Source organism: Hydractinia symbiolongicarpus, chromosome 8 (assembly GCF_029227915.1).
Source record: "Hydractinia symbiolongicarpus strain clone_291-10 chromosome 8, HSymV2.1, whole genome shotgun sequence".
Taxonomy (NCBI): domain Eukaryota; kingdom Metazoa; phylum Cnidaria; class Hydrozoa; order Anthoathecata; family Hydractiniidae; genus Hydractinia; species Hydractinia symbiolongicarpus.
The window spans coordinates 3325733-3349086 of NC_079882.1; the positions used below are offsets into that span (position 1 = coordinate 3325733).

The window sequence follows — 23354 nt, forward strand, 5'->3', positions numbered from 1 at the left end:
CCTGCATACGTTTTACTGTCTTTTAACCTGGGATTCTTTTACATTGTTTGTTAATTCGTTAACAAATAATTCTACAACAACAGGTTTTTTAGACTGACAATTACTTTTGGAACAAATTTAATTCTGTAAGATATAATTTTTGTGTGACTGTTTTGGCTAAAGGGGATAAGGCAGGTAATAGCCTGTGTACACTGAAATTGAGAGAAAGTTATTTTCTAAAACTCCATTTAGTCCGAAAGTGTGTACTGCTGTAAGCACTCACTCAAAGTTGTAACATTAGCAAGTAATTAAGCAAGTAAGTGAGTAAGTAACAAAAGGCTTTAATATTCTTGGAGGTTCTATCCTAACGGCTGGCTCTTCCTCCCCTTTGACTGTGACTATGTTACATTAATGCTAGAGATATGTATAGTATTGCTCAACGAACAAATGTGCTGTGTAAGGTATACTTGTACTAAGCACTTTGGCCAGATATGCTGCACCCTTGAGATGTAGTTACATGCTCAATCTGGTGTTTATTTCCAAATTACTCTAATGCCATAAGGAAAAAAGCATAGGATCTGCATCATATACATATCAAAAGCCTCTATTTAATTTTTTTTGTTTAACTCTGATGTAATAGGTCAAATCACATTATGTGTGAAGGATGTTAGGGTGACCTAGTCACACTTCCAGGGAATTCCACGAAGAAAACAACACGCGTGCTACACATCGCACGCGTAAATCTATTTTAGAAAATTTGCGCGTGCGTTTTTCCGATTTTTTTCCTGGTTTATTTCACTGTTATCAGTCCCATGAGTGTTCTTTAAGTGGTGTAAAAGTGCTAAATATATTAACAAAACACCTTGGTTCGTTGTAGGAAGTTATTTATAATAGGTAAATAACATATAATTAAATTTAAACAGTCGACGAAGAGACGCTGACACGTGCTACACGTTGCACTTATTGCAATGGTCTGGCAATTTGGTTTGCAGTGCTATTTATCCCCAACCTTGTCCCAAGGGTTATATTTTCTCCGTAGGTTATCTATTATCTATAACAATGGTAAAAATGGGAGTCATTTTTTCTTTATTGAGGTTTTATTTTAAATTAAATTTAATTTTAAAATAAAATGTTCAACACACATTTTATTTCACACAGGCAGAAAAACACACATTTATTTAAACACAGGGAAAAAAACATGGCATTTAATTAACTTTTTAAAAAAAATTTAATTTAACCACAAGTGGTTATAAACTGTTTTTAATGATATAGTTGAAGCTGTCGATTTCAAACGATTGATTTTTGGAATACAGTGTTTAATAGTTAAATGCTTAAAGCATAGCCTGAAGCGGCGACATTAGCTACGCTGTAGAAAATCAACTTTTATAATTCCTTCGTTAATTTTTTTTATTTAACGCGAGTAAAGAGCGTAATTAGCGCCTGCGATGAATTGCACACCTGAATAGCTGTTGCGCGTGTGTGGGCGCGTGCGCGTGCGATCGCACGCATTTCATGGAATTTCCTGACTTCACATTAATACCTGCAAGTTATTAGGTTCACATCACCAAAATTTCCTCAATGACTAAAATGTAGTGATTCAGAACGCTGAGTTGCTAATATATACTTGCTAATATAACAATTTTAGATTTTCAAGGAACAGTTCTGTTTGATGCTAACATGGCAGAAAACATTGGAACTCCAGACATATCCAGTGAAACGTTTACTACTAGAATGTTATACAAGACAATTAGAGCGAAGTTTCCTCGGGTTTGTCAACTTTCAATTGAACAATTAAAAGAATGGTTAAACAACAGTGAAACTGCTGATTCAATTTTGTTGTTGGATGTTAGGGAAACAGATGAGCGTTCAGTTAGTTTTATTAACAACTCAATTCATATTCTTCCCAGCAAAACAGATTTAAGCAATGTACTTGATAAAATCATAAATGGTAACAAAAGAAAAATAATTGCTTATTGTTCTGTTGGGTATCGCTCAAGTATATTGGCACAAAAGATTTATAGTCAACTGAAAAATACTGAAGACTTTAATATTAATGATGTAGAAATCTATAACTTGGAAGGTAGCATATTTAAATGGGCAAACGAGGGAAATGATTTGGTAGATGCCGATGGAAAATTAACAAAATATGTACATCCCTATAATGCAGTTTGGGGACGTTTTTTAGATGCAGACAGAAGGAAATATCCATTAAATCATAATTTATGATTACAGAATTGAAAAAATTGGCAAGCATTAGTGTAACTGTAATGGTATAGTGGTTTTTAGTCAAATAGAAGGAGCCAAAATAGTAGCTGACAGTAACAAAGGGCAAGATTCGATGAATTGTTTTTAACTTGGCATAGAGTTGGTTACAGTTATAATTTTAAAATTTGTTATAAATTTGAGGAGAATTTGCCACATTTGCACTTTATGTCATAATTAAATTTTATTATTATGCATATACTATAAAAATTTATAAAATATTGCGCATGATGTAAAGTAAAATGATGCGTAAAGGCTCATTTAGATAATAAATTAAATGTTAACAAAAAAATATTGTAATAATTTACTTTATGTTTAAATACACCATGAATTATTCAATAAATTATTTCTAATCTGTTGAGTTTGTTACGTCAAAGCTTTATTCATTCTGATACATTTTATTTAAAAGTGAAACTTTTAGCATGATACTTCTGTACAATTTGCTAAATTTGGAGCCACATGTACTATTGGATGTTGGTATTCTCTGATCTTTGTTAACGTATCGTTTCCGTAAGGTCTACTTCACTAAAACGAAAAAATGTTTTAATCGTTTCCTTCAGCTTCAAATCACGGTAATGATGGATTTGGGCCACATGTACTATTGGATGTTGGTATTCTTTGATCTTCATTAACGTATCGTTTCCGTAAGGTCTACTTCACTGAAACGAAAAAATGTTTTAATCGTTTCCCTCAGCTTTAAATCACAGTAATGATGGATCGTTTCCCTAGACTTCACAAATTTCCAGGCCTGACTTTATGTGCAAGATTTTTATATATTCAGATTTTTTGTGGGTCTGAGTAGCCCCAAAAGAGAAGTCTACGCTGGATTTTATTGTTAGAATAATAGGTTCAGATTGATAGCTAGGCAAATTGTAATAAATATGACTGAGTGTTACTCTTTTTCTTTCTTATAATGGTGTATACCGTTAATTTGATTTATATTAGATATTTTAATTAATGACAACGTATGGAATTACCACATTTGGGTGAGCATTGTTCATTAGAATCATGCAATCAGTTAGGTAAGTGAGACATTACACTGCTATAAATTTTCCATTGTTGTTGTGTGTGCAAGAATAGATAGTGTACTTTATAAATTTTGTAGGAATTAAATTCACAGTTTCAGGTTTTTTAATGAAATTTAATTCTTGGCAAATTTTTTTAGAACTAACTTTTTTATCTACAGTGAGAATAGGTGTATGTTGAGCTACAATCTGGTTAAAAAAAAAATGCTGGACTTGCCATGAATCACACACCAAAAGTTGTATCTGCAAGTAGTTATTTTTATTAGAAATCATAGAAAAAAATAAGCTTTAACCCATATCAATTTTATGCGTGCATTTGAGTGTACGTGTAACGCGTTATATGCACGCGTAAGTGCATATGTGGCGCATGGCCTTGTCGTTATGGAGTTCACTTTATAATCACAAGGTTTGTGGTTCGAACCACAGCGCCCGAATCCGTTTCGAAATGGACGGGTTAATGACGTCATCAAAACAGGGAATTCCATGGGACACGTGCGATCGCACAGGCACACGCCCACACAAGCGCAACAGCTATTCAGGTGTGCGATTTATCGCACGCGCTAGTTACGATCTTTACTCTCGTAAAATATAAAAAATTAATATGCTGATATCAGTAGCAAAAATCTGAAAATCGTAAGGTAGAACCACATTTTTTCAAAATTACCCAGGGTTCCTTACGTTGTCCATCATATTGGCTAGCGCTGAAACTTGTGAACGAGACACGGTTGGATGCTAAGGAATCGTGGCTTCGAACCGAAGACATGCAAAGAAATGCCATGAGTGGTGCAAGGGAAAGAAAAGGAAGTCTTAAGTAATTTTTTTTCATTGGATTTGCAAGAATTTGAGGTACCCCACAATGAGAAGTAAAGAACAGAAAGCTACCTGCTAGCTATCTGGACCTCCCATAACATTCCCACTTTCTCTGAGCTGGATAAGGTATTTCGGTCCTAAACCTGGGACACATACCTGTTTGAATTATTTTGAATACTGAGAATCACTTTTGAATGTTTTCTGTACACATGGCTTGTCAAAATTTACATGCTGTCAAAAACAGTTTATTGGCATCTCCAAAAAATGGCTAAATTCAGGAACTCAGAAACTATGATAGTAGCAAAAAAATTTTTGGGTTCATTTCACCAAACTGGTCTAAAAGCATATAATACTAAGTTTCAAGTCATTATTTCAATTTTTACTGGAGTAATAGGACTTTTACTTAGTTTACCTTTTTCTATTTATATGTTTTTATTTTCCTGCAAAAGTTGTTGCATAGCTTATGTATATGACATTATGATAAGGACGAAAAAGTTACTGTGCAACATGGATTTTAAACCTTAAAAATTTCCAGCGAGAAATTTGAAAACTAATAAATGACAAAATCGCAAAACTTTATCTTAAAAACTTTTAATTTTTGTTAATATGAAAGTAATCCGCTTGAAAAGGCTTCTGAGGTTTTTTATGAAGAAATCTTCCATATTACCCATATGGGGTAACTTGATGAATAATGAATTTTCCCGCAGGTGTTCTGAAATATGTGTAATATATTTTTAAAAACTGTGATGTGATTTTCCTTTTAAGTTTTGACTTTTACCCAGCTAAAAATCTCAGCCTTGTCTATTCCATACTTAGTCTAGCTAGCTATAGCAAAAAAGTTTAATATTCAAACTTGACCTATTTTACTGAGTATTAAGTAATAAATGCTAATTTAATCCTAAATCTAGCTATAGGGTAGCTAAGCTACCTGTAAGAACAACATCAAACAACATCGAGGCTGTTCTCTTTTGTAAACAGAACCAGTTGTATTTTTGTAATAAGTACCAAATTTTATGTGTGCATTTCTTGGGCTTATAAGTGTAACCAAAGTGCCCTATACATAAATCCTAAAAATTTATGTCATTGGCTCACTCTTTACGAATGACACCACGTAACAAAGAAACCATACTTTGCTATTTCCCCTAACCTATACTGAGATTTGGTTGTGATATTTATTAGAATTAATTTTAGGTATAAACATAAATGTAAATACTAAGGTGGTTCTTTGGTGTAACTAAAAATGTGTGTATTTTAGACACGAAAATAAATTTATATGCAATTGCAATAACAAAAAAAATTATTGCAATATTGCGATAAAATAAAGTCCGTAAACAAAAACATTTAAATGCATGTGAGATAGTATTTCAATATGGCTGTCGCAATAAGTAAAAGCGTCATAATAACATCTGTAGAACAAGAACAAAGGAAAAAATGATCAACGCGTTGGACAAGGCTGTAGTTTACTACCCTAAAATATCAATGGGGCCTTTTTGAACTGATTCAAAGAATTAGAAGGAGATTCAGAAGGATTCAAAGGTTATGTAAGAATGGATGTTAGTAATTTTGATAAGCTGGTTTAGCTAACTCCATTCTTATGTAAGCAAGATACCAACATGAGAGAGAACAAATGTATTGCATCACATAAAGGATGTTTGAGTTTCTTTTTGAACTGTATTAACGAATTTGATTTGTTAAAAATAAAGAATGTTGCAAAAAGTCTACCTAAAGTACAGCGACACAATTTTTGTTGCTGAAAGAATCAAAAATTTCAAATCAATTTATTTTTTTTGGTTTCAGGATCAAAAAAAAATTTGAGAGAAAAAAGTTGCAAAATAAAGAAATTTGTTTCTCTGTCCCTGTAATTTTAAAATATTAACAAGTTTACGCAATTAGATGGTGTGTCTTTGATGTAACTGAAAATATGTGTGTTTTAGAAGTGCTGAGACATGTTCTGTATGAATTATGCTTTTGTCTATTTCATATTATGTTCCTTTTTAGATTTTCTTCCATTTACTTGTGATGCTTGTAGAAAAATATTTTGGTATATATATTTTTGCTTTATTACTTGTCAGTATTACAAAATTAAAGCCTCAAAATTATTTTGTTTTTTATATTATCGTTGTTGACTGTTTATGTGGTGCTGTGTGACTGCTCCATCTAACATTGGGAGATACTTAATTTATCATGAATAAAATAATGCAAATATGATTATGAAAACATATTCCTTGGTCTGAAAAAAATGTATTTTTTTTTATTGATTGCACTTTTCAAGTTGTTATTTAGTTTAATTTTTCTCATTATGTTTAGTAAAGAACACCACAAATATGAAACCCATTACTGCTTAGCAGCTCAAAATAAGGTAGTTGTGAATTAGTCACACTTTTTTATTGCCTCTGCATGTTTCATAACAAATTCTTACCGAGATCATTAGTTTGACAGGTATGGTAATTCTTTGAATTGCTTAGTAACCTTCAATGAGAAATAAAAACAAGGTTGTGAAATCCCCTTCGTTATCATTATTGATTTATAAATCTCCTTTGCTTTTTTTATCACTATTGATTTATGGCAACTCTATTTATAGGACAGGCGGGTTCCTGTATGTCCCTTATGCAACCAACCGATATCGTTGTCTTCTACTGAATCAGTGGACCAAAAGGTAGCTATACTGATGGATTTTTTGGTTTGACTAATGCAATATATTGTGGAGATTCGTTGCGAATCTTGTATGTATCACAGATGTTTTAAACAGAAGATCCCAAACTTTGAATTGAACATACAATGCTGTGAATAATGAGTTTTTTTTTAGGTGAACGAACACATAGAGAGTTATTGTAAATCAGATTTAGCCAAACATAAGGTATAATTTGTTGCTATTTTAAAAGTTCTGTTAGCTTTCCGTATAATTAATTTACAAGAAAACCAGGAGTAGGTTTTTTTTGTTTCTTATGCTTAGACAATGCTGAAGGGAGTTTTAGCACAACTTTTTTTTCCTCGTTGATTAATACCCTAATTCTTGCATTAAGCACCGTGTATTATTTTAAGTAAACTATTATTCTTTGTATATATTTTAATATTTTAACTTTTTTTTCGTAGCGTTCAAATAGATGTAAAGTGAAAGGATGTAAACAAAGAGAGGTGTCGATTTTTGCTTGTTTTTAAATATTTATTTTGAATAGCTTTCTTTATTCATGATTATTTTATATTATAGAGTTACCCTTTTTCTCTTTAAGTACTAAATTTATAAATTCGGATGTAGCGTTATTTAAAGGGTTACAAATTGGCAATTTGAACTTTTTATGAAGTGATCAAATATTTTAAAAATAGTTAGATACAAGCAAACCATGCTTAGCATTTTAAGGAACTTTGTCAAAGACCCTGTAGAATAAAATAAGTTGCCTTATGGCCTGAGAGATCTACGTTGGGGGAAAACTACCGCATGTGACTACAAAGAGGGATTTTCTTTTCAGCGCTTTTATGTTTAGTGTTAGCCCAAGAGGAGAAGCAAGGTGACATGAGATGGCTGAGATTATTTAACCCTCTAAAGGACGCCATGTCTACATTACAGAATAGTCCACACCGAGGCCGACAGAGACCTGAGAACGTAAAAAACGTCACCAAAATTAATATATACAGTTAACTCTCTCTAATTCGAACTTTTACTGACTTGGTCCCCTTAAAATTTCCTAAGAAACTCATGGAAAAATCTGTATGATTAGAACTTTTACTAAATCGAACACATTTTGCTGATTCCCTCATGGAAAAACTCATTATAATTCGAACTTTGCGAGGGTTCATAATTTATGCTTTAATACGTTGATATATTTTTTTTGTCCCGTTATGAAAATTTTACAGGGGACTTGACAGTTACATAGACATCCCTTCTGATGAAGTAAAATAATGTCTTTGCAAACTTTCTAGAATCTCCTTTTTTCAAGTGACCAACAACGATCTGATCTGTCAGCGCAATTTCTTAGTTCCATCCGTACATTGAGTTTTTTTCCCGGCTTTCCCAAATTTTCTTGTAAACCTAATGTTTCTAATTCCTCGTGTATATTACTAGAAGTTCATCTTCAAGACAAATAGTTTAAACTGTTGGACTTGTCAACAGTTGAAATATAACCGAAATAACCAAAAAAATGAATACGAGTAAGCGGTTTGTGCGTTCTGGTCTTTGACAAGTGAACTCTGAAACGTTAAAAGGACGTGTTTTTAGAAACAAAACCGCATTATGCTGTTCCAAATTATGCTCTTTACCTAAAAATATTCTAAAATATGTTTACCGCGATTGAAACTGTTTTCATAATAATCAAACGGATTCTAACACTAATACATCAAACTTCCACACCTTAAAAGCATTTTATGTTAACCAATCAGATGTCAGAACGGGTTAGGCGGCGTTAATTAGCATTTACGTTCTCGGGTGCACGATTTTGTTTCTCCGATTACCGTGCATCCAAAACTCATGAAACAAAATATTAGTTTTGTAAGATTTTAAACAAACAAACAAAAAATGTTTTGCATAGAAAGTATGATAACATGATGTGTTACTAAGGTTGTAATTGTTTTTAGTTGATTCCAGTTTTGTGCTCTTCGTGCAAGCAAAACTATTGTTTGCGTCATCGACATGAAAAGGATCATGACTGCCCTGGAAACTCTTCACGGTATATTCTAAATTTCTTTCTATCGAAATTATATTCGATTTCTACGTTCACTAGAGGTTTATTTAGTGTTTTGATCGCTTATTCAACTTCTAACTGATTAATTTTTAAAATTGTAGGCATCCATACCAAGGTGCTGCAAGTTTACTTTCTGGGTAGGTGATGTTTACGTAAATTAAATATAGTTCTACCTCGTGTAAATAAGTATTTCATGTTAATTGATTTTAGACAGGCAGCTCTCGCTCGTGCCAACAAGAATCCGAAAAACACTATAGCAACTAGACAGACTAGACCAACGACCCCTTCAAATCGGTATGAATTGAAGAAAATCATTTTTTGTTACATTTTTATTACATTGTGGCTTATCCTGTACTTTCGTATCCTTTGAAGCATCATCGCAAAATAAAAAAAAATATGCCTGCATATCAACAATTATAAATTCGTTGCATTGCTGTATGGCCTGTTTCACTTTTTATTTCCACCCAAAAATGTCCCATGTATGCATAGTTGAACACGACGATTCCACACAGAACTTGCTTCAGTCATAGAAGTTTTGACTTAATGTTTTCAAATCTACATTTTGTTGTTGTTAGGTCACGGAACAACCAACAGCAGCGTCCTTCCCCAAGATTAGCACCTACGCAAGCTAAAAACCATTTACAAGCAAGGAACCTGGTAAATAAGTAACTAATATTAGTATAGTGTCATTACTAGATATTTAATTTAAAAATTTTACAGCTAACACCAAAATGTCAAAATTCCGCTTTTACGTAAGCCTATTAAATATTTAAGTTTGCAAAAGTCAAAGCGTGGAAAATGTGTTTTGGCTAATTGTGTTGTGTTTGGTACAATAGTTTTTAACAAAGATTTTAAAGCTGGACGTAATTACTGTGACACGTTTCAAATCGATTGCAGTAATTATAATTTATAATTAACCCGTAACGATTTAGCCAATCACATGACGATCCTATTGTTTGTGTAATTATTTGATTGGTTTTGTTCAGACAGAGGACGAGGCTTTAGCACTTGCGTTACAAGCCTCTTTGGCGGAATCCTCTTTTCCGACTGGAACACAGGCTAAACAAGAACCCGCAGCAACTGATCGGGAAGATGATGATTTAGCCTTCGCACGAGCTTTAGCCGAATCGGAGAAAGATGAACGAGAGAGACAACGCCGCCTCAATGCAGAGGTATTCTAATCCTTTTGATTGAATGGTGTACAAATATTAATTTGTGCTATGATGAGAAATATAATAACAAAACTAACAGATTCATATCTCATTTGAATTAATAATCTTTTTGTTGTCCATTTTTCACTTAGCTTCAACTTTTATTAATGTTTGCATATTGAATCAGCAGTTGATAAATTATGCTATTTGTTTTCGTAATGAAAAAGAAAAATATATTTCTTTTTTTTTCCTTCTTTTTAAGCAATCTCAGAAGAGTAAAGACAGCTGTTCTATCTCCTGACAATACGATGGCGCTAAGAAGTTATCTTCCAACAGAATTACAGCTTGATTGCCAATTTGGTTTAAGCATTTACGGACCGTCGACTATTTACCGCTTGAAATAAATTATCTTTCCCCTGTTATGGAAGAATCTTGTTCCCAAGCCACCAGAAAATATAAAGGGAGTGAGGAGGGGTCGTTGTATTATTCACTCTCAACATGTTTCCAAGATCTTTTTTCCTGAGTAGCTACATACTATAAAACTTGGTAAAATTGTTATAAAACATAGCAGTTAATGTTCATAGTCTAATTATTCTAATTTTAGATTCATTTTTTTCTGTTTTAATACGTAAAAGTTTTATATCTTTTATTAGGGTAGCTTTGAATAAAACCAGTACCTGACAAGATTGAGGACTGAGAACTAAAATCTTCGCACATTGTCTACCAAAATATGAAAGTGTCAAGGCTAGCCAAAAAAATATAAAAGTAGCAAGGCTAACTAAATTAAGCACGATAGAGTTGAGCAGGTGGATAGTGGGGGGATTTCTTTCAAAAGAAATTTTGTCATCTCTTCTCTTGATCAAATAGTGTTAACTCCGTTATGTTTCGTATACGTGGAAATACTGGTCAACTGAATCACACCGAAAAAAATTATTATTATCATACAAATTTTCGTTAATATAACTAGCATTTATTTATTTTTTGTAACAATTTTTGTTGTAAATAAACTTCACAGAATGGATTTTTCATGTTCTTGTTATTTATAACTTGCGTTTGAGGAGTTAGAACTCTGTTTCCTTTAATTTTTCACGTAAAAGAAATATCTCAATCCCTTAGTGTCTAAAACGTCACTTTTGCCAATTATATTTCTGTTTTCACGGGTCTCCCTACAGACGCTATTCCCTGCCTCTACTTAACAAAAGAGAAAAATCGTTATCTTAGGTCTCTCTTCCCAGGGTATCTGATATGCGGCGCATGAAAAAGTAACTGGGTGCCAGCCCGTCAATATCATCCACCTATTGTCGATACGCTGGACTTCCTTATTTTTACCCGAAGACATCGAAAGTAAATAAACATTGAAGTAGTAAACAGAAAAGCGAAAACAAATCGAGGCAACGCTAAAATTTCAGGTTATTAATGCAGACCGCTCCTCCCCCCCTCGGACGGGATAAAAAAGGCTATCTGGCCGCTCCTCCGTCGTTTAATTCGTTTAATGTCGAGATGTTTGGACAACGGCCGTTGCTGTCGCAGCACCACGTTAGCTGGCTGAACATTAAATAGCATAAATTATTTCATGCTGCATAAATTAAATCTGTGGAATTGATAATGTCTCTGTTATCACATGGCGGAGTATGCAAGAGTAATGTCTTCGTGTAACTATTTTTACAGTGTATGCTGACATACCATGGTTTTAGTAGTTTTGCACTCTTTTTATTACTGGAATCATTTTACGAACTCTCACAGAACAAATTTATACGTTATTAGAAGGTTTTAAAAATTGCTTATTGGGTTGAAAAACTGAAATCTCGCCCTTGATGGTCGGCGAAGATTTTTATTTTAAAACAGAATATATTTTAAAAACCTGAACATAAATAACAATGAAAGAAGTTGTAGATAACAAGCTTGTTGTGGAAGAAATGAGCGTAAAAGCACCGTTAAAAGATATTAACGAAGAGAAGCAGGACATATCGGAAAGTTCCGAAGTGGAGGGAAAGGAAAATCTTCCTGCTGAAGGTTTAGCCAATGAAGCAAAAAATCCATGGAAAAAGATTAATAATAATGGTAAAAGTTCTTTATTATATAGTTAGAAAGCTTTTTTATAGCTATCACAAGGGTTTTTTATTTATTGCCTACATCAACGCTAACTTTTTTTGCTGGATGAGTGGTAGCAGGCCTCTTAAACTGCTCTTAGATATCAAAATCATTTGTTAGTAAATTGCAAATAAAGTTGTGAATAAAAAGTTGCACTTTAGCTAACAGGACGTAACCAAACAACAGTTTTTTTTACGCTATACCAATTTCTCTTCTCTTGAATAACTATATAAAGCTTATTATAAAAGAATTTCCTAATTTAATAAGATAAACTATTAACAAATCTGGTTTTCCAAGTGTTAAAATCTTCCCTTCAGGTTTTTAAGACAGTGGTTGAGGTAAGATTTCTGAAATTGGAAAGAGGCTAAAATTGTATTTTTAGCTGTTGTTTATATATATTTCACATATTTCCAGAAAGCTATTTGTTTCCTTAAAGACGAGTGGTTACACGCCTTAAGGGGAAGTAAAACTGTAGGCAACTTTTTTTAGAGCTGCTTATTTTATTGTAAAAATTGAAAGATATACATAAAAAACATTATCCTGAAAAATTTATTGAAACAACCAGAACATGTTCATGTTTCAAAAAAATAAACTCACCCCAATTTCTCTTCGCCTACAGAACTGCCATTTGCATTTCATTGCACGAATCATGTGATAATAAACACACGGAAAAATCAATCACATGGTTGCTGGAGTCATGCCATTACAGCAAAAATAATGATTGAGGGACAGCATCTGTAGCTGTGTTTCCATTATAATGCTTTTATAAATGTATCCACAAAGTTCCAAACATGATAAATCAGATAAATCAATAGAAGTTTCTGTGTTATTCTTTATTATTTAAACATTTTAACTTACTAAGTCAAACTTCTTTGCAACACTGACCTCTTCTTGTTGTTGTTTCTGAAGACAGCTTCGCCTTGCTAGTTGTCTTTTCCTTTGTTCAAACAGTTAGTCATTTCCTTATGGAGACAGTATCAGATTTAGACAATTAGAATAACCTAAAATTTTCAGAATTTCCTCTTTTATGCTCTAAATTTAATTCACTCCATAGTGCATCAACTATCCTCAACCATCTCCCCATTGGTTTTTTTTGCTTATAACATGCAATAATCCCTGTCATGATAATAAAAAAAGAAAGAGTGTGATAAACATTAATTATCATAACCATTAATCACAAGACAATGTTGTGATTTTTTTTTCTATTTTGTTTTGTCTGGTCTCAAAAAATAATGGCGAATAGAATAACTTCTTTGTCTTTCCAATAGAAACTCTGGGATAAAAGTTCTTTTCATTTCTTGATGCAATGTTTTACAAAGAAAAAACAAGCCAAAGAGAACAGCGTGAACAGAGCCTACCATAATGGCGATATTCTCAAACTCCATCTCAGTGCTCATTTAAAGTTAAGGCCGTTTGTTTACCTACAGTTTCACATGAACATTTTGCGATGGCCTACTTATTAGACGGGAATAAGAGATCAACAAGATCATTAAATATGGCGGCTAGAAAACAACAACAATAGATTTAAGATATTAAAGTACCATTATTTCCATTTCTAGTAAATTTTATATCCTCCAATTTTCAGGAAAGTCTTAAGGGGTTGTCTACAAATTTTGTATGATATTTTATACGAATATGTACAAATTTATTTGCTTTTAATTTGTATAAAAATTGTATACAATTCGTATAGTGTTAATTAGTTATACGATTTTGAAAAAATCTAATACAAATTTTATACGATTTTTATATGAATTGTCATACGAATTATATTCTCTTTTATATGATTTTTTTATAAATTGTCAAACGAATTATATTCTTTTATACCAATTTTCATACGAATTATATTCTCTTATTTATTAGGCATTTCTTAAGAATTGCCATATTATTTTAACGTTAAAATTCGGTTAATTACAGAACAATTTTATGGGCGATAATTTACAGACTTTATCAAAGAAAATAGCAAAGAATATATTCCCCTTTGTAACAGTCACAGACAGACAGACGGAACTGGCAAATTATTATAGAGATATATGAATTAGTGCAGCCACAAGTAAAAAAAATTAATGATGTCAACAATAAAGGTTGCAAAGCTTACTTTGAATCTCCTCTGACTACACATTACGCTTTTTTAATAATTTGATAACTTTGGAAAATCTTTTACAGACATGAGAAAACATTGATTTGCTCGTTAATTAATTGTACGCCTAAAAAAAGTTTGCGTGTGTGAGGTCGGCAAAAGGATTAAAGCAGATGATAGTAAATTTCATTAAAAAGTTTGGAAGCTCCTGTAGAAGGAGAAAGTTCAGAAAGAATGGTTTATTTTAGGCACAGAAAAATCTTATTGTTGGGCAGCTGAAAATCAGAAATGTCTGGTACATTATATTTATTATTTTATATTTTCTGTATGTTTTTTTAGAAGAAGCATCCAATACAGAGGAGAAAAAGGAAAAAGTGAAAAGCATTTCTCAAGTAAAGGTATTAGCATTTTTTAATTTCGATAAACTATTTCTCATCTTGTTGGCTCGGACTGCAAAGAACTTTTTGTTGTTTTAGCCACTTGTTTTGGTAGATCATTCTAATTGGCCAACTTTAGATGCATCACAAGATCCAAAAGTATTTTTATTATTTTTGTATTATATCTTTTTGTTTAAAATGACAGGGAATAAAGCTTTGTGTGAAATTATATCATATATGTAGAGTGGAAATGGACGTAATGGAAGAGAAAGTGTCACCACACCCTCTCCTGGGCCATCACCTAAAGGCACTCCAAAAAGAAAAGGTACAATCTAATCTCACATAAAATGCTTTGGCTAGTTAGAGAGAATTTATTTGTTTGTTTGTTTGTCTTGAATTAATTTTTTGTTTTTAGGCCCTAAACAGAAATGGACTCCACTTCCAATTGACCCTGCTACTCAAGGTTCTGAGGAAAAGTCTCCAGACTCAATTCGTGGTGGGAGAGGAATGTATCGAGGTAGGGGAAGGGGTAGAGGTAGAGGTAGAGGTCGTGGACGAGGTGGAAGAGGTATATTTAGTTTTTTATAATCATAACAATCATCATTTCATTTACACAAGAAATGTGAAGCACATCACACTACCTATTTTTATTGCAGGTTCATATCATGCAGGAGGAGCTTATGAGGAGAATAATGGATTCTATGTTACTCCTGATGGCTTATTTGTCCCACAACAGTTTATGTACTATAATGGCTCTTCTGAACAACAATTCCCTGCCACGGCACCTGTGGTTGATAACAGTGCTGTCAAGGATATGATACGCAAACAGATGTATGTAACTTTTTGTTAAAATTGTTAAGCTATTAGGCTATGTTTTCTAACAATCTTTAATTTTTTTTAGTGAATACTACTTTTCTGAAGAAAATCTTATTGGAGACTTTTTCCTTCGTCAACAGGTAGTTATGTTTTTTTATGCAAATGTAAAAGGAATAGTGTATTCAACCAAGCTTATCTAAATAATATTTTTTTAGATGCGTCCTGATGGTTCAATACCAATTGAATTGCTTGCTTCATTCAATCGTGTTCAAAAGTTGACCAATGACCATAATGTTATTTTGGAAGTTAGTTTTTTATAAGTACGTGGTTGTTGCTATAATAGTGCCACTCCATGCTATATTTTTGTTTTGCGTTGTTTTTTAGGCTTTGCAAGATAGCACTGATATCCTTTGTGATGGATTCTCTGTTAAAGCAAAACAAAATGCAGATCAATGGCCTATTGTTATCAGTAAGCCAATCACAGGTAAATAGTTTAAGTTTTCCTTTTTTAAAGAATTGTATAGATCTTCATTATTACTAGAAAATTTAGGAGGAGAATTTTTTAGCTTCCTCTTCCCTTTAGTTTAAACACCCAATTTTTGAGCTTATTTTAAAAAGGCCTCTACTATGCACCTCCCATTATAGGTATTAGGAACCTTGCCTTTTTTAACTACACAAAAGCACAGTGTCATCATAACCTTCACATGTAAATAAGATTTGTTTGTCATTTAATGTTTTCCTTTTTTTAGTTGAAAATTCTGCATATAAAGCTGCACTATTGCATCCTGCTGGTGAGTATATGTTAGTGTTTGTGGTGCATTCCATTTGTTGTGATTTATATAATATCCCTCTTTACCTTAAGCTGAAGCCGATGAGCCACAAACAGATCAAAAAAATATACAGGAAGAAAAAGTAAGCACTCATGAGGAGGTGGTGCCTGAAACTAAAGAGAATTCAAAGAAAGGTACTTTTGTTGTTATTTCAAATGTCTGTTTTTTATCTAGTGAAAGAAAGCAGACACAACTCTTGCTATTAAGATTATCTTTATTGTTTCTTCATTTTTGTTCATTTATTAATTTCATTTTTTAGATGAGGAGAAAAACGATGAAGAGGTTATTCCTAATTTTATGCGTAAGAAAAAATCTCCAAACGATGAGTGGGTTGAAGTTAAAAGACGAAGTAGGTCCAATTCAATGACGAAAAAAGAAAAGGTAAGTCAGATGCTTACGTCATGTCATACATTTTCTGTAAAACTGCTTTGAAATGGATATTCATATGGTTTTGCTCGAAAGCATGACATTTTTGAAGTGAATGCTACCATCCGTACTGGCATAAGATATCTTCTTATGTATCATTTCATTGGTAGCAAGAGAAGTTTGAGATATCCTTTTTTAATATGTTTTTCTGATATGTTTTATATCAAATTATGAACAATATTGAGGGATAACTTTCACATTTCTTTATATTTATTTTGATCTGGTAATTATGTTGCTTGGCACGAGGAAACGAAATGTTTGTTTCTGTGTTTGTCTTCTAACAGAAATATGTTTATCATTATATCTGTTGTTTTCCTTATCTCCAGCCTGCCGGATCCCTGTTTAAGTAAACAAAATTACAGTGTTTGCTACTTGTGCTATTATCCATACTGGTGTAACATTTTTTCGTATTTTTACTATCATTTCGTTGGTAGCTAAATGAATTTGATATTCTATTAATGTGTATCTTTAGCAATATGTTTTACGTTCACTGTTGTAAGATTACTAAATAATAACTTGATCAGATATTTGCAGTTTGTATCAAAGTCCATAATTCCTTGTACAAAGATTTTGATTATTTTATTAAAAATTTTTTCATGTAGAAAAATATTGATGAGGATTTTGATGGGAGAGAGGAATTGGATTTTCAATTTGATGAAGAACTTAATGCACCCAGCGATAAAAAGCAGCAATCTTACAGTGATGATTTGTATGTACAATTTTGTAGAGTGCAGCCTTACAACAACTAGACTAAATAAGCGTAATAACAAAATGTAATACTTATGTGCTTTCGTGGTTGATGCCATATTTTTCTAAATGCAGGTTTTCTTGTTTTTTGTGGAATATTGCGTGAGTGTGTGCACTAAATACACAATTTATACTGTACACAGACCATGCTTGTTAGATCTGCCATTGTTACCACTGTATTTTTCATATGCAACCCAAGGGAAGGTACATATAAGAAACTGTATAAAACATTTTCTTTTTATCTTTAGGAGTGACGATTCTGGTGATGAAATCGATGATTTAGACATCAGCAAGATTGTTATTGTAACTCAAACACCTCCTCCACCAAAAAAACATGATCGTACAGGAAATTTTACTAATCGAACAAAAATGACACAGGAACTGGCACATATGATAAGTGATGGATTGTACTATTACGAACAAGATCTATTAGAAGAGGATGACGATAACAGCTATATTAATAGAAAGGTTTGTAAATATTTTTTCTCAGAGCCTGATTATAAGAGGCGAGTTGGCTCAGTGCTGGCCTGGTTAGCCGGACAACCCGTTTGAAAAAATTGCATATTATATGGGAAAAGTTAACCCCGGACAAGACCTACCCTGCTGCCGGGTTAAAAAAAATTTTAAAAATGGCGGATGCAATATGTAAACAAACAAGCGTAATTAAATCAAAATTATCATTTAGGGTTTTTATAAGCTGCTCCACATGTCCTAAGTCTAATTAAACTTCTAGTCTGCTGCTTTGCTCGCCATTATTGTTCTTATTCTGTTTTGGATCGCAACGCGCATGCTTTTTTTTTCAACTCGGCTACTGGCCCAGCAAAGTGATAATATATGAACCAAGTCAAACCACCTAACTAACCATCCTGGGTTAAAAAAATGAGCTAGCCCACCTAGGTGGGTCAACTCACCTCATATAATGTCAAATATTTTTAAGTAGTAATCTGCCATCATGCCGAGCTGTTTGGTTAACTAGCAAATATTTAAATTACTTAAAATCAAATGCATTTTGAATTTATTTCAAATTTACCGAAATGGTAAAAATACATAGGACAAATTGAACCTAATCAGGTATTGATAAGGATTGTCATTTAACAAGGTGACATTTTAATACCATGCAACCAGTTTTTGTTGTGAATGCTATCATCCGTACTGGCATAAGATATCTTCTTATGTATCATTTCATTGGTAGCAACAGTAATTTGAGATATCCTTTCATATGTTTTTCTGATATGTTTTATATCAAATTATGAAAAATATTGAGGGATAACTTTCACAATTCTTCGTATTATTTTTTTTATATTGTCTGCACCAAAAGAAAAGCGTTTGTGGATGTGTTTGAATTGTGGCAATGTCTAAATTTGCAACGCTACACTAATAATATTGACTGTTGTAAGATGTTTGCAGTTAATTAGTAGGTTTCTTAAAAGAAATACCTTAGGTTAGGCTTTGAATGTTTGCTTTGCTTTTAAAAGTGCAATAAAATTTATTAAGACAGGAATTAAGTTTAATTATATTTAAAATTGTATTTACTTTATTTATATATATTTTGCAAATACAATGCATTTCGACACATTTTTACGAATCATAATTTTAGGTTGAATTATCAAGTTCACTGGGTAAAGTTGGTATGATTAGTAAGAAAGATTTTTATGATCTGAAAAGAACTGTGTATGATTCTGATCCAGAACAGGACGTAAGCTCCCAACTTCAACCTCCCCGTATGACAAAAGCCAAGTCTTTAACGTTTTCATCATCGTTAACTGGCGGGGATGAAGTTGCTGCTGGTGGTGACAAAAAGAAAGAAGTGTCTGCTTCTATCTTGACATCTACATCTTTGCATGTTAATGCACCTGAATTTAGACCAAGACCAAGGTCTTCAACGTCACCCATGTCGTCTTCCCTACCTTCGAATGTTCCCCAACACATCAACCCCTACCACAATAAATCATATAGACGAGGGAGAGATGGTCGAGGTGCTAAATCACGAGGCTCATCAAGACAAGTACCAAGATTTTTCCCTGCTATTGTCAAGGATGACTTACATAATAAGGTATGTAAAATTGGGTTCTTTATTTTTACTTAGTTCTATATTTTTTGGTTTAGTTAATAATTAAATTTTATCCTAATAATTTTGTTTTAAATTTATTTAGCCACCTCGTCCTCACAAGTCGAAATATGGTAATAACCCCACTGTGGAACAGCATGTTGGCTGGTTGTTTAGTCCGAAAGCGAAAAAAACAAGAAGTCGACAGTAAGTTACACATACAATTTCTATATTATAGGTTGAATAATTTTATTTGAAGTATAATGTAAACATTTTTATTGGGTATCTTGATAATGATATAAGAAAATATAAAACGTAGTATTTTTATATTTTGATGACTGAAATATTATGTGCATGAGATACATGGTGAAAGAAAACTAAGATTATTGTACGTCTGGATTATTTAAACAAAAAAGTTATAGAACACCATCCTACGATAAAGTTATTCATACTTAAAATGTCATAATTTATTCTGTCTTCACATTTTCTATTGTTTTTTAGTAATAGCGGTAGCAGTGATACACAAGCACATGTATCTTCCAGCTATCTTTCCAGTAGTGTTGGTAGCAACGCTAGTAGTTATGGTTCCCAGTCTTCTTCAATCCCACACTTTGAACATCCTTCACACTCTCTACTCAAAGAAAACAACTTTGTGCAACACGTTTATTATAAATACCACGCAAAATGTTTAAAAGGTTCAGCTTGTTTGTTTGTTTATTTGTTTATTTACTCTGTATATTTGAATTTATTTTGCGCTAAATCTTTTATTTTATTTTTCACAGAGCGCAAAAAACTTGGTGTTGGACTATCGCAAGAAATGAATACATTGTTTCGCTTCTGGTCCTTCTTTCTTCGCTCACATTTTAACAGGTAAGATTTAGCATGCCTCCTTTAACAAATCACGAGGCTCGTTAAAAAATATTAATCAGCGATTGATGAAAAAACTCGTGGAACGTGTTCTTTATAGCTCTTGTGTAAACACATCTTAGGTAAAAAAATTACTGCAAATACGTTCTGATTGGTACGTTCCGTATGTTTGTCATGCCAACTCCTTACCCTCAGCCAGTCGTGCAACATGGTTATTGGTTGAACATTAATGTTGGCTACAGTAACTTGACTTTTCAACAATCAAAACTTGATTTTCGTTATATTTTTGATATTTGAAAGTTAAGACACAGTATTTTCAGGGAAACGTTTTTGTGGAATAATTGGGTGAAGTAAAACCAGGGTTTTTGTTGTTTTATATGAGTACTTCCACACAGAATTCAAAACTTTGTTTATGCGGTTATGAAAACTTTCGTGTCTTTGTCAACTCCTTACCCTTGACCAGTTTAGCAACTTATAATTGGTTGATCATTAATGTTGACTACAGCAACTTAACTTTAAAAATTCAGAACGCGATTTCTTTCGTTTTCGATAGTTTAAAGTTAGATAGGTGTTAGCACAGACAATGCAGTTTTATTCTTGTTGTTGTAATGCTTTGAGATACTTCAAAACTGCTTTTTCTCTCAATCTCCAGGAAAATGTATACAGAATTTAAAGAATCTGCAGTGGAGGATGCACAAGCAGGATACAGGTATAAAATGGCAACTTTTTTGGTTGATTACGTTTAATTTACAAAGCCATGCTTATGACAAAAAGAGCTAGTGAACAAACCGATATGACACGCAAATCGAAAAATATGTCTGCACAAATGTCTAGGAATTTATGATATTTTGTTTTTGGTATTTTTGACAGGCAGGGAGGGGTTAATCTAAAAGTTGTATTGAAGTTAAATTGCACTTATCGATTTGTGAGTTAGCCCTTAAAAAGTTAAAAAAACAAACAAAAAAACTTTAATTTACTAGATCAAAGACAACATTTCTTTTCAGATACGGCGTGGAGTGTCTATTCCGGTACTACAGCTACGGTCTGGAAGAGAGATTTCGGCCAGATTTATACAAGGATTTTCAAGAAGAAGCTATGAGAGATTTCAACTCAGGTTGGTGGTGTTTACAAGTTTCTACTTATAATCACAAACATGTCTTTATTATTTTAACTAATTTTTACTTTAGGCAATCTTTACGGACTTGAAAAATTTTGGGCGTTCCTTAAATATTACAAAGGAAAGGCTAAATTTGAAATTAACCCAGAACTTAAACAAGTGCTTGGAAACTTTAAAGTCATCGACGATTTTAGACGGGAGGTATGTCCTCACTAATTTTATTTAAGTTTGTGCTGATATACAGTTTAGGTTCACCTCCTGATTTTGTTAACCTTCTTCGTTTAGGCTTCTCGGCTGGTAGAAGCCAAAAAGCAGACGGATGGAAACAAATCAAAAGCGGAAAGTAAAGGAGGAGAAAGGTCTACAGGGGAAACTTCAGCATCAGAAAAAACACATGCCACTAGAAAAGGTAAAGACAACAAGAGACAGCATGAAGCGAAAGACAGTTCTGCGAAAAGACATAGTTACGAAGGAAAACATGGCGAAGAAAAAAAGCAGGACAAAAGCAAGGCCGAACGGAAACCTAAGGATGAGAAATCCTCGAAAACAGTGAAAGATGAAAAGCATGCTAGACAGCAGGAGAAAAAAGAGGACAAAATGAAACAGGATGCGAAACATGTTAAGCAAGACAAAAAAGATGAAAAATCGATCAAGCAAGGCAAGCGGGAGGAAAAACCTGCTAAACAAGAAAAAAAAGATGAAAAACAGGCTAGCCACGATAAAAAAGATGAAAAACCGGCTAAACAAGACAAGAAAGATCATAAGTCACCTAAGCAAGACAAGAATGAGAAATTCTTAAAACAAGAAAAACTTGATACAGCAACAAAAGAAAAGAGTGACTCTAGAACTATAAAGAATACAACTGAGCAGGCAACTAAACAACCAACAGGCGAGAAATAGGATGCAGCCTGTCGTTTTGGGCTGATTAGGGCATGTTATAAATGAATATTGTCGAAGTAACACGTCGAACAAAAAAGAAACTATGTTCTGAATGAATAAGTTGATGATTATTGTAGTTGGATTTTGTAGTTGTTGACATTTCGAACGTGGAATTAAGACTTTTTTTTTAATATTTCCAAATTTGAATGATTTGTTATTTTTAAATGCATGTGTTGAATACAAAGGAGACAGCAGGAATATTTTATCAGTTATTTTAGAACTCGTCCTGTAGTTTATATTTTTGACTTTGTGTGTATGAGATACAAATTGGCGTCCCGTTACGGTTTTATTGTGTACTATATATATTTCATGTGTAAAAGACGATAAAAACAGGACTCTTGTTATTTTATTTTTAAAAAAAGTAGACTGTATTTAGAAATAAAATTTTAGGTTGGTTTTTTATCTGATAGGGTCTAATGATCATGGTTGCATTCACTACTAACTTCCATCTTCAGTTTTTTTCATCGATGAATAAAAGAAAGTATTTGATCCGTGCATATCCCCGTACCTCCGAAAATTCTTCATTTCTATTTTGGTTCGATGCAACAGAATAACCTACAAATTTTGAGTTGAATACTTTCAAGAACTTCTCAACCCTTTAGTAGTGACTGTGCGCAATAATGTTTTAGGAATGTTTATGCTTGATGCAAGTTCTACACCAACTCCCTTCCCTTGTTGCTGTAACAAAGTAAAGACCTGGGCTCGGGGTTGGTGTTATTTATAATCGTATATATTTAGGTTGTGATTTCTGAATTTTGTCTTTAAAAAATTGAATTTGTTTTACTCAGTAAGAATTAAATGTTTGCAAGAAAGTTTTACGCAATAAAAATTGTGTTTCAGAAGACTCGAAATTACTACCGAAGCAGTTCTTATGTAATTATCTTTATAATACACGGTGCATGTTTTTATACAGAAAACGACCAAAAAAAGAAACATAATTATATAAAAACCTCGAATTTTGCGTTTTGTTTACCAACTGTTATGAAGAGCGCAGTCTACACAGTAATGTTCATACATCAAGTTGCTGATAGAGTAATCCTTATCAAAGGATTAGTTAAAGTTCAAAGAAAATTATAAGGCTTACATTGTATTTGATAAAGTACACTGATTACTTCAG

General features: G+C 32.8%; 3 protein-coding genes across 3 annotated transcripts; all 3 read left to right on the plus strand.

Moving 5' to 3' along the window:
- The first annotated feature begins 68 nt into the window (after window positions 1–68).
- Window positions 69–2888, plus strand: LOC130654297 (uncharacterized). The gene has a single exon (XM_057456855.1). The coding sequence runs from the start codon at window positions 1657–1659 to the stop codon at window positions 2203–2205; it is 549 nt and encodes a 182-aa protein (XP_057312838.1). The 5' UTR covers window positions 69–1656; the 3' UTR covers window positions 2206–2888.
- A 156-nt stretch (window positions 2889–3044) lies between these two features.
- On the plus strand, window positions 3045–10924 carry LOC130654294 (AN1-type zinc finger protein 2A-like). Its single transcript, XM_057456849.1, has 12 exons — window positions 3045–3263; window positions 6075–6117; window positions 6384–6435; window positions 6658–6732; window positions 6883–6933; window positions 7170–7211; window positions 8646–8737; window positions 8854–8889; window positions 8963–9046; window positions 9328–9409; window positions 9739–9924; window positions 10166–10924. Exons 1-12 carry the CDS (start codon window positions 3209–3211, stop codon window positions 10202–10204), a joined length of 837 nt encoding a protein of 278 aa, XP_057312832.1. The 5' UTR covers window positions 3045–3208; the 3' UTR covers window positions 10205–10924.
- A 559-nt stretch (window positions 10925–11483) lies between these two features.
- LOC130654283 (la-related protein 1B-like) lies at window positions 11484–23193 on the plus strand. The gene is made up of 22 exons (XM_057456836.1): window positions 11484–11964; window positions 14411–14469; window positions 14548–14607; window positions 14692–14773; window positions 14864–15016; window positions 15105–15279; window positions 15350–15404; window positions 15480–15569; window positions 15649–15748; window positions 16014–16055; window positions 16127–16228; window positions 16354–16475; window positions 17123–17229; window positions 17516–17735; window positions 18865–19320; window positions 19421–19521; window positions 19816–20009; window positions 20097–20184; window positions 20834–20890; window positions 21186–21295; window positions 21369–21499; window positions 21584–23193. Exons 1-22 carry the CDS (start codon window positions 11781–11783, stop codon window positions 22196–22198), a joined length of 3303 nt encoding a protein of 1100 aa, XP_057312819.1. The 5' UTR covers window positions 11484–11780; the 3' UTR covers window positions 22199–23193.
- The last annotated feature ends 161 nt before the right edge of the window (window positions 23194–23354 follow it).

Coding starts and splice junctions, on each gene's coding strand:
- LOC130654297 (XM_057456855.1), top strand. CDS start 1,657: ATGGCAGAAAACATTGGAACTCCAGACATATCCAGTGAAACGTTTACT.
- LOC130654294 (XM_057456849.1), top strand. CDS start 3,209: ATGGAATTACCACATTTGGGTGAGCATTGTTCATTAGAATCATGCAAT. Junction 6,118..6,383: donor GCTTGTAGAAAAATATTTTG/GTATATATATTT, acceptor CATTATGTTTAG/TAAAGAACACCACAAATATG. Junction 9,410..9,738: donor ATTTACAAGCAAGGAACCTG/GTAAATAAGTAA, acceptor GGTTTTGTTCAG/ACAGAGGACGAGGCTTTAGC.
- LOC130654283 (XM_057456836.1), top strand. CDS start 11,781: ATGAAAGAAGTTGTAGATAACAAGCTTGTTGTGGAAGAAATGAGCGTA. Junction 15,570..15,648: donor ACCATAATGTTATTTTGGAA/GTTAGTTTTTTA, acceptor GTTGTTTTTTAG/GCTTTGCAAGATAGCACTGA. Junction 20,185..20,833: donor CTTCGCTCACATTTTAACAG/GTAAGATTTAGC, acceptor CTCAATCTCCAG/GAAAATGTATACAGAATTTA.